Source organism: Urocitellus parryii, chromosome 5 (genome assembly GCF_045843805.1).
Source record: "Urocitellus parryii isolate mUroPar1 chromosome 5, mUroPar1.hap1, whole genome shotgun sequence".
Taxonomy (NCBI): Eukaryota; Metazoa; Chordata; class Mammalia; order Rodentia; family Sciuridae; genus Urocitellus; species Urocitellus parryii.
The window spans coordinates 62,371,085-62,380,976 of NC_135535.1; the positions used below are offsets into that span (position 1 = coordinate 62,371,085).

The window sequence follows — 9,892 nt, forward strand, 5'->3', positions numbered from 1 at the left end:
TATCTGCCTGAGACCCTGGCTGCAGTAATAACAGCAATTAACCTTGATCAAGCTTTGAGACTTCTGAGCCTGTGCCAAATTCTGCTTCAGGGAGCACAGATTCTGTGCTAGGCATTGTTGGTTTTCCCCCTGGTTCTGGGGATTGAGCCCAGGGGTGCTCTACCACTGAGTTATATCCCCAGTCCTTTTTTATTTTTTATTTTGAAATGGTCTTGCTAAGTTGTTGCAGCTGATCTGAAACTTGCAATTCTCTTGCCTCAGCCTTCTGAGTAGCTGGGATCACAGTTGTGTGCCACCATGCCACCATGCCTGGCTGTGCTAGGCAAAGCGTTAAGTACCTTACGTAATTGAGTCATTTCATCATCATTACAGAAGATACACTTTACAAAAATTATCCCATTACATAGCTGAAATAACTGAGGCCCAGAGGAATTAAGTAAGTTGCCCAAGGTCACCCCTAGGAAGTGGCAGGGCTGGGATACAGATACAGGTGGCCTGATGTCACAGCCCATTCTTTTTCCTCTTCAATGCTCTTTTAAGGTTTGTCTGGCTGAGAGAGGGTCCAGGGTAGTGGAGTTGGGAAGGTGGCTACCCTGGAAATTAAATATCAGAACTCCCTTCAGGGTTCCCCAGGGAGCTGACCAGGACGACACCTGGTCGTCCAGGGAGGGGAAAGTATGGCTTCACTTTCTCCAATATCCAATTTCTGTTTTCTGCAAGCAGAGGTCCTGCTGCTAAGCCTTCTCCACTGGAGAAGCATGGAGGCAGGAGAAGAGCTGAACAACCTGTCTAGAAGCTGGAGCTGGGAGTCAGAGCTAGGACCTCCAGAAGCCGATAGATGGCGCTCGTGGCCCAACACAGCCCCAGTAGCCCGAGAAACTGAAGGGAAACCGGGAGCTTGTTAACCCCTTCCCCACCGGGCTCAGGGCTGAAAAGCAGACTAGGGAGCCGCCGGGGCCCCTCCCAGCCCAGGTGACCCAACTCTGCAGCTTCTTTCCCAGGTCACAGCCTAAGCCTGTTTCTGCTTCTGCCCTGAAGGTCCTATCCTTCCCAGAGGGCCAGGAGATTAAGAAATGGATAAGGGTGAGTGGAGGGCCCGCCTAAGCCCATGTTTCATCTTTTGGGCTCTCTCTGTTGAAAGTTTCTGGGTCTCTGCTTCTAAGCACCTTCACTTTAGGAGACTTCCTCACCCCGACCTTCCCTGAGAGACCTACCAGGTGGTGAGAAGCAGCAGGGGTTAGAGATAGAAAGGGCCCCCAGATCCCTTTGGGGTCAACTGTGGTAACTCCCTGTGGACTGCTCAAGCCTTGTCTTTCTGGCGGGGAGGTCCTGGGGATTGAACTCAGGGGCACTCAACCAATGAGCCAAATTTCCAGCCCTATTTTGTATTTTATTTATTTTTTAAGGTTTGTCGGGCTGAGAGAGGGTCCAGGGTAGTGGACATTAGGTAGGGTATTTAGAGACAGGGTCTCACTGAGTTGCTTAGTGCATCACTGTTGCTGAGGCTGGCTTTGAACTCTCAAGTCTCCTGTCTCAGCCTCCTGAGCCACTGGGATTATAGGCATGTGCCACCGTGCCCGTCACCTCAGCCTCTCTTTATATCTGGACTCCCTATCTCTGAGTTTCCTGGGGTGGATAGGCTTTAGGGACCGAAAGAGTTATCTAATTCTTCTAGGAAGTTGAAATCAGGGGAAGGGGCTCTTGGGAGTTATCTCCTTGCTTGTTACTCATTTTACCCATTATTGTCCTGCCAGAGGCAGATTTGGAGTGGCGAGGGGATGCCAGGATGATAAAGTGTGGAGTGTGAAGTGTGAGGCAAGCGGGTGGCAGAGGGTAAGGTGGGAAGGAGGGTGTCTAAGGGATAGTGGAGATCCTAGAATACTTTTTAAATATATATTTTTAGATGTTGATGGGCTTATTTTATTCATTTATTTTATGTGGTGCTGAGAATCGAACCCAGTGCCTCACACACGCTGGGCAAGTGCCTTAACACTGAGCCACAACCCCAGGCCGATCCTAGAATTCTTAAACAGTGAGATGACACCACAGTGAAGTCCCTCCTCCCCTTATTTTTGTTCCGAAAAACACAAATGCATAGATATGAGGAGACAGCAGAGCCTGTTCTAGAAGCTTCCTCTTACTTCAGTCATTCCAAAGAAAAAAGCAAAGATAGGGAGATATACACAGAAGGTGACAGAGTCACACAGATACAGAGAGGAAGTTGAATAAGAAGCTAGAGATAGTGATAAATTTACATAGGCAGAGAGACGCAAAGACCCAGAGTCGGGGAGAATCTGGTACACATTAAGGCTCAGGAAATAATGGATTTCATGAGGTGGATGATTAATTCAGTTTCCAAAGTCTTGCAGGGGTAGGGATGGTTTCTCACCTCAATGTCAGAGGGTCACTGCTTATAGCTCCCTGAAGCTCCTGCTGTACCCATTAAGTTTTCGTCTGTTGATGGGCTTGAAAAAGGGGTAGCATCCTTGTTCACTCATTTCTTCCTGTTCTTGGGTTCACTGGTCTCCTGCCCTCTGCCCACAGGGAGACATTTCTTTGGTGTTCAGAGTCCTGGTTATGCTCAGACATGTGTGCAGGGGTGGGGGTGGGAGGAATTCAGAAGATAATTATCCTTAGGGGGTTTCTAGATTAATGAAAGTCTTATAATTAGGACACAGAAACAAATCTGGATAGAGGACAAGAACAAAACTATGAATTGAACAGATTCGGACATTGGTACACTGTACATTGGTACAACTGGATGAGGAGGTGGGGGAATGGATTATTAGGTGCAGCTATGGGATTAGGATTGATCAGGGAAGGCTTCTGGGCAGAGTATTCAAGAGGGAAGATTTGGAAAAGGGAGATTTGATGGTTAAACTTGTATGTCCACTTGCATGGACAGGGATACCCAGACAGTTTGTAAAATATTATTTCTGTGTATGTCTGTGAGGGTATTTCTGAAAGAGGTCCGCTTTTGAATTGGTAGACTGTCAAAAGATCATCTTCATCAATGTAGCTGGGCATCATCCAATCTCTTGAGAGTCCAATAGAACAAAGGTAGAGGAAGGGCAAATTTTCTCTCTTTATGAGATGGAATCTCCATTTCTCTTGTCATTGGAGACCTGTCTGAAGGCCTTGGCTCTCAGGCCTTCAGGTTCTGGGACTTACATCAGCAAGCTTCCCTGCAACTCCCCCATTCAGACTTGGACAGAATGACATCACCAGCTTTCCTGATTCTCCAGCTTACAGAAAGTTCATCAGCAGATGGTGGAACTTCCTGGCCTCTGCAGTCCTGGTACCCAATTCCAATAGCAAATCTACTCATATAGATAAAAAGATAGCCTATTGGTTCTGTTTTTCTGGGGGAACCCTGACTAACATAGAAGATTATAGGGCTAGGCAGACAGCATAGGAGAAGAAGGAGAAAAGTCAAAATGGTAAATCTATAAGAAGGGTTTGTACAGTAATGGGGGACGCTTATTGCCAAAGAGTTGTGAGGAGATGCCAGAAATGTCTTGGTACGTATTCTATATATAGTAATGGCTCCTGGAGGACTGAAAAGGAGAGCTCATACCTGGAGCAGCAGGGGGACTGGAAATGGTCTTTAGCCACTGTCAATACCCTCAGATGGGTGAAGGACTGGGAATAGTTGGAGCTTCCTGATAGTTGTGAATGAATTTTAGAGTTAGGACCTTACAGAGCCCGGCCCCTCACTTTTCAAGACTTCTTGATTCAGCCCTGATGATAGGAATAAACTACAATTCCCAGCGGCGCTTAGAATTATTTTAGCGCGCCTTCCGGGGATTTGTGCATTTCCGGCGGAAGTGGCTCAGGCTAAGCCAATCGCCTCCCCTATATAGTTTAGACTACGACTCCCACTGCCCTTTTCGCCGGGCGTGGGGGGGACAGGAACCGGAAACAGATGGGGAGCTGGTCCAGGTGAGGGAGCGGGAGGCCGGGAATCTGGGGCGCAGGGGGAGGCTGGGGGCTCTCAGGGCCCTTGGGGCGGAGCCGAGCGGGTGGTCCGAGTGTCTGTTCTTTGGGGCCTTGGCTCCGTCTGAAGCCTGCTCCGGCGCAGGGGCAGCAGAGCCGGGGGAACCGCCTGGGAGGCCTGCGGGATCAAGGCTTTCCCGTCGGGCGGAGCCCGCGGGTGCAGGCAGAGGTTTTGTCTCGTGCTGCTGTCGTCTGCCTCTTCGGAACCAGAAAGAGAGGTGAAATAGCCTTTTTGAGTCCATGCTCTAATTTTTTGGTTTAAGGGTTTGCTTATTTTCCCTATGGATTCCTGGAGTGCCTGCAAGGGGCAGGGTGGTGGCTAGTGTCTTGGACTTCTAATAAACTTCCTCGACTTGATTCCAATCTGAAGTCTAGCGTTGGTGGCCACACTCATCTCCGCTGCCTTTGCACTTAATATAATTTGACATGGACTAAAAAAAGGCTAGAATTATCAAATCCTTCCTTTGGGCTCCTGTAATGTTCTGTACAGGATGTTAAAGCTCAAGTTATACTGGCTTACTGTTAGTTGTTTCTCTGTCCTCTCACAGTACTTTATGTCTTACTGAAAGCCTGAATTTCATTTGAATTTCTTCCCCACCAAGAGAGCCATAGTGCCTGTCACATAAAAGATTCAAATATAGGGAAAAAATTAACAGCTGGTAATAGATTGATGGCATATGTGATTTTCATAGAGGAGAGTTAAATGCCTTGCTCAAGAGCACATTCTTAAAAATGAATGAACTGATGATAGACAGTTGACTTCTACCCTGTCTTCCTATCAGATCAGGCATTGAAACTCTGGAACACTGAAAATAAGGGCTTGTCACTTTTGCATACCCCATTCTTGCTGTCTTCAGCTCAGACCTCTAAATGCAAAGGTCTCTAGATCCAGCTTAGACTTCAGAGACATCCTAGAGTTAGAGCAGTTATCCTTTAATGTTGCAAAGCACGGTAACCTGAATCATTTGCACTTATCACACCTTTTCACCTTCCATATGAGCCACATGGACTGATCAGTTAAAGACTTCTGTGATCAGTCTTGAAAACTTCTTAAGTTGGGCCTCTGAATTTTTTTCTTCTTTTTCCACTTTTCCTAGGCTAGGATCAAAACACAACAACTTGATCTGTCAACCTATTGTGTCAATCTTGAAACATCAACCTCATCTGGGGAAGAGGTTGTACTTGACTTGTCTGGAGATTGAAAAGGAATAGTCCCTGCCCTGTGGGAGGCCCACATGTGATGGAAACACACCCAGAGCCTGGAAAACTGTGAGAAGCAAGCAGAGTGCCAAGTAAGCAACTGAGCTTTGAATGAACTGATGATAAAGAAGCAGAGAAGAGTTGGTTAGCACTGGTTCCCCGGCGATGGGCTTGCCTAGCATGTGCAAGGCCCTGGGTTCAGTTCCTAAACACCACAAAAACTAAAGTAAAACACACACACACACACACACGCACACACACACACACATACATATACCTTTTTTTTTTTTTATACTGGGGATTGATCTCAGGGGCACTTGATCACTGAGCCACATCCCCAGCCCTATTTTGTGTTTTTTTTAGAGACAGGGTCTCATTGAGTTGCTTAGTGCCTTGCCATTGCTGAGGCTGGCTTTGAGCCTATGATCCTCCTGCCTCAGCCTCCTGAGCCACTGGGATTACAGACATGCGTCACTGCACCCGACCATATACATTTTAAAAAAAGGGTACAGATGTTGTTCAGTACTTGAGTGCTTGCTAAAGGCTCAAGGCCTGGGTTTGATCCCTAGCATGTGTGTGTGTGTGTGTGTGTATACTCATAAAATAATGGTTCTTTGGTAGAAGGTATTTTATTCTTTTTAGTGTACATGACAGTAGAATGTATTTTGACATGTTATACATACATGGAGTACAACTGATAGAAGGTATTTTTAAACAAGATTGGTAAAGTAAGGATGGCCAGCACTGAACAAGTGTTTGTTGAGTACTTTATAAGGACCAGGACCTTGAATTATGGAGGGAAATTGAACAGGGCCTGGCTTATTACCTACCAAAGCCTAATTGGGGAGGCAAGGTGTGAATTTGTGAAGACTCCACTAAGCATGGTGACATGCCTTCACTAACCATCAGAATCACCTTGTTTAAAATGCAGATACTCAGGCCTCACATTCTCCCTTCTTGTGTGTGGGGTTGGGAATCTATGGCAAATTCCCCAGTGTTCTGATGAGATAAGACTTTATGAAAGGGTGGTTTGAGCTTCATTTTGGAGGCTGGGTATCATTTGGATATGTGGAGGGATGGGAAAGTCATAATCCAAGTTGGACTGGATGGCTATTGAATGATGTCTGGTTAACTCAAGGAATCTATTTGGTTGGGATTTTAGTAATGGCATGTGCATGGTTTTGGTAGTTTTGGTAGGGAAGCCATTTTGTAATTGTAAGTGGAATGGTCAGTTTGGAACAGTGGGTTTGGATAGGAATGCTGGGAAGGAATGGCTTGCAATTAACTCCCTTTTCTTCCCTCTTTCTCCCATTCCTCTGCTCACCTATATATAACATCTCATTTCATCCTTATAACGGCACTATGAAGTGGGTATTATTATTCTTAGTATTTGGATGAAGAGACTTGAGGCCCTGTCCACGGATGCATTGCTTGCAAGGCTGTTCTGAGTCTGGTAATCATCCTACTCACCACTGAGGAATCTTGAATGTGTGAAAGAAATTGGGCTTGGGCTAAGGGCTTGTAGAATTAGGGGGGTGGCTGATAAAACCATCTAAGGCAAGATGGGAGTGGGTGGTTGAGAGCATAGTGTGGGTTCAAATCCCAGCTTCATTACTTTCTAACTGTGTGACCCTGGGCAATTGCTTGATCTTGCTAAGCCTCAGTCTCCTCGCTTGTAACATGGGAGCAATAATACCCACCTCATGGGGTTGTTATGAAGATCAATGAAGTGTACCTGGCTTAGAGCAATTGCTCACCACCTGGAAGCTATTGTAATTAGCCTTCGCAGATCTCTGGGCTGTGGCTGTGCACCTGCATCTCATTCATCAGCACAGTGGTTTCCAGGACACAGCCATCCTGACTGGACTTGTTTTAAGGATGACATTGTGCAGAGAGGATGCCACCAGTAAATGTGTATTGAAACCTACTGTATGCTCAGCATGGCCTAGAAACTAGTGACTCAGACTCATGCCTAATGGAAGGAGGTTTGGAGTGGGGGATGGTTGGTGGTTTTGGCTCATTTTCTCTGGGTGATGTATAAAGAGGAAGGAAATTAAAAGTGGGGAGGAGAAGATCTTTCATTATCAAGAACTGAGGTGAGCTTGGGCTTACTGGACAATTGATGGATTACTAACACGATTTCCTAGGTCTCTTCTGAGCCCAGGAAAATGGTAGTAGGGGCCCTACCCAGCATAGATTTCTTCCACTCTGGGCTGAGGGCTGATGAGACTTCTGTCCTCCTCTATTCCAGGTGACAGCAGCATGGCTGTACCCCAGGCTTTCTCACTGGGGCCCCTCCACGAGCCTGTAGGTGCCCTGATGGAGCCCCAGCTATGTCCTCAAAGCTTGGCTGAGGGCTTCCTGCAGGAGGAGCTTCGGCTTAATGCTGAGCTAAGGCAACTGCAGTTTTCAGAGCCTGTGGGCATCATCTACAATCCAGTGGATTACGCATGGGAGCCACATCGCACCTACGTGACTCGTTACTGCCAGGGCCCCAAGGAAGTGCTCTTCCTCGGCATGAACCCGGGACCTTTTGGCATGGCTCAGACTGGGGTAAAGGGCATGGTTTCCCCTGGTGGGTGGAGTGGGAGGCTCCAAGGTGGATGCTTGGCTGGGTGTGCTGTGGAGGAGGAACATGTACAGGGCTGTGGACGTGATTGGATCCTCCCCATACACACACTGGCTCCTGTGGTCTCAGACACTCTCTTGGCCTCTCTGCCTGTAGTTAACCAAACACATTAATGGTAGTTCCATTTCCCCTGTGAGTTGTCCACTAATTGCATCTGAGAGCTCTTCCTTCCGCCATCCCCCATCTTTACCTTCCCTTCCCGGATCTCCCCTGTCCCTAGAGTGGTTGGGGTCAGGGGGGGGACTGCTGGGTCCTGAGGGAGGACTGATTGGCAGGGTGGGTATGTAAGAGAAGCAGGCATTTGGGCAGCCTGGTTCTGTTTCTCAGCTGAGGAGAGATTCAGAATAGCTAGGCTCCAGGGCCCATCTGCTTTCCTTTCAGGGCTCAGGATGAGTGACTGCCCTTCAGAGGGGGTGCTTGGCAGGTGGGGGAGGGGAAGGGGCCTCAGGGCAGGATGCTCAATCGCTTTTATTGACCCCAACTGGGTGGTGAAAGGTGATCAATGATGATCGATGGAAATGACAGCCTGAGGCTTGGGGCTGGAGAGAGCACCCAGAGAGCAGTGGTCATCCCTGTGCTTTGCCTCCTTTAACCTTGGCGGCCTTTCTTTCTCAGGTCACCTGTCTGTCCCTGTAGTAACCATCAAGCCCTCAATAGGCTCAGATGTCCCTTGTTGGGGAAGAGGCAAACAAATAGGTTTTCTGGATCACAGTCCACAATGAAAAAACTGGAGAAAGAAGGATAGGATCAAAGCGCAGAGCCAGGAGTCCTTGTCTCAGACCTTTGGATTAAGTTGTGTGTGGGGAGTACCCAGACTGGATCCTCCTGAAAGGTGGAAAGGGTTCATTTGGTCCAGAGCCCAGGCATCAGATCTCTAGTTGAAGCCCTCATGTCTCTTTCCTTCCCTGCAGGTGCCCTTTGGGGAAGTGAGCATGGTTCGAGACTGGTTGGGCATTGGGGGGTCTGTGTCACCTCCTCCCCAGGAGCATCCCAAGCGACCAGTGCTGGGACTGGAGTGCCCACAGACAGAGGTGAGCGGTGCCCGATTCTGGGGCTTTTTCCGGAACCTCTGTGGACAGCCTGAAGTCTTCTTCCGTCATTGCTTTGTCCACAATCTGTGTCCTCTGCTCTTCCTGGCTCCCAGTGGGCGCAACCTCACCCCTGCCGAGCTGCCTGCAAAGCAGAGAGAACAGCTTCTTGGGATTTGTGACGCAGCCCTCTGCCGGCAGGTGCAGCTACTGGGGGTGCGGCTGGTAGTAGGAGTGGGGCGACTGGCAGAGCAGCGGGCACGACGGGCCCTGGCAGGTCTGATGCCAGAGGTCCAGGTGGAGGGCCTCCTACATCCTTCTCCCCGGAGCCCACAGGCCAACAAGGGCTGGGAGGTGGTAGCCAAGGAAAGGCTCAATGAGTTGGGGTTGCTGCCTCTGCTGACAAAATGAGTGTCCCCAGGGCCTGGCCTAGGACAGTCAAGGCCCCCAAGTCATTCTTGCACTGGTGGATGACTACACACCGCCTGGACTGGCGCAACAGGGCCTTCCTGGGCTTTCTGTTGCCAGGAAACATGTTCTTTGATCTGTTGAATTGTCCCCCAGCCTGCAGAGGCAGTCTCTAATTACCAGGGTGAGTAGTTACTCAACTCCTGTACACCATCTTGCTTCCTGTGTCCTTGACTGTCCTTTGAGCATTGCCCCTTTTGTCTTACAGTGTTGGCTCCACAGAATCAGCAGAAGGTGGGCTTCTTGCATACTGCTCTACCTCATTATTTCCTTGGGAGTCCCTATGCAGCTGAGTATCCTAGACAGGAACTTCAAAAGGTCATATTTCCTATTTCAGAGAAAAGACTTTTAAAAAAGTCTTTAATTTTTTTACTTTTTGTTGACATGTATTAGTTGTACATATTAATGGGATGCAGTGTGATATGTATACATGCATACAGCATGAATTGACATCCCTTTACTTCCACCACCTCTTTCCCAGCTAGAGAAAAAATCTTGCCAGGATCCTTATCCATCCTCATAGAATAGCTTCTGCCAGCTGATTCCTTTCCTCATAGGGATCAGGACAAAA

General features: G+C 48.2%; 1 protein-coding gene across 2 annotated transcripts; it reads left to right on the forward strand.

Annotated features, from left to right (window-relative positions):
* Positions 1 to 3,900: 3,900 nt before the first annotated feature.
* On the forward strand, positions 3,901 to 9,622 carry Smug1 (single-strand-selective monofunctional uracil-DNA glycosylase 1). Of its 2 annotated transcripts, none has more exons than XM_026398794.2 (4): positions 3,901 to 3,942; positions 5,094 to 5,288; positions 7,448 to 7,749; positions 8,737 to 9,622. In XM_026398794.2, the coding sequence occupies exons 3-4, from the start codon at positions 7,459 to 7,461 to the stop codon at positions 9,262 to 9,264; spliced, it is 819 nt and encodes a 272-aa protein (XP_026254579.1). In that variant the 5' UTR covers positions 3,901 to 3,942; positions 5,094 to 5,288; positions 7,448 to 7,458; the 3' UTR covers positions 9,265 to 9,622. The 2 variants fall into 2 exon arrangements, with proteins under 2 accessions (XP_026254579.1, XP_026254580.1); XM_026398795.2 differs by lacking the exon at positions 3,901 to 3,942 and adding an exon at positions 3,957 to 4,214.
* Positions 9,623 to 9,892: the final 270 nt, after the last annotated feature.

Bases quoted from the DNA above. Each gene is read 5' to 3' on its own strand.
- Smug1 (XM_026398794.2), top strand. From the start codon at position 7,459: ATGGCTGTACCCCAGGCTTTCTCACTGGGGCCCCTCCACGAGCCTGTA. The intron at 7,750-8,736 runs GTAAAGGGCATG...CCTTCCCTGCAG, and splicing joins TTGGCATGGCTCAGACTGGG to GTGCCCTTTGGGGAAGTGAG.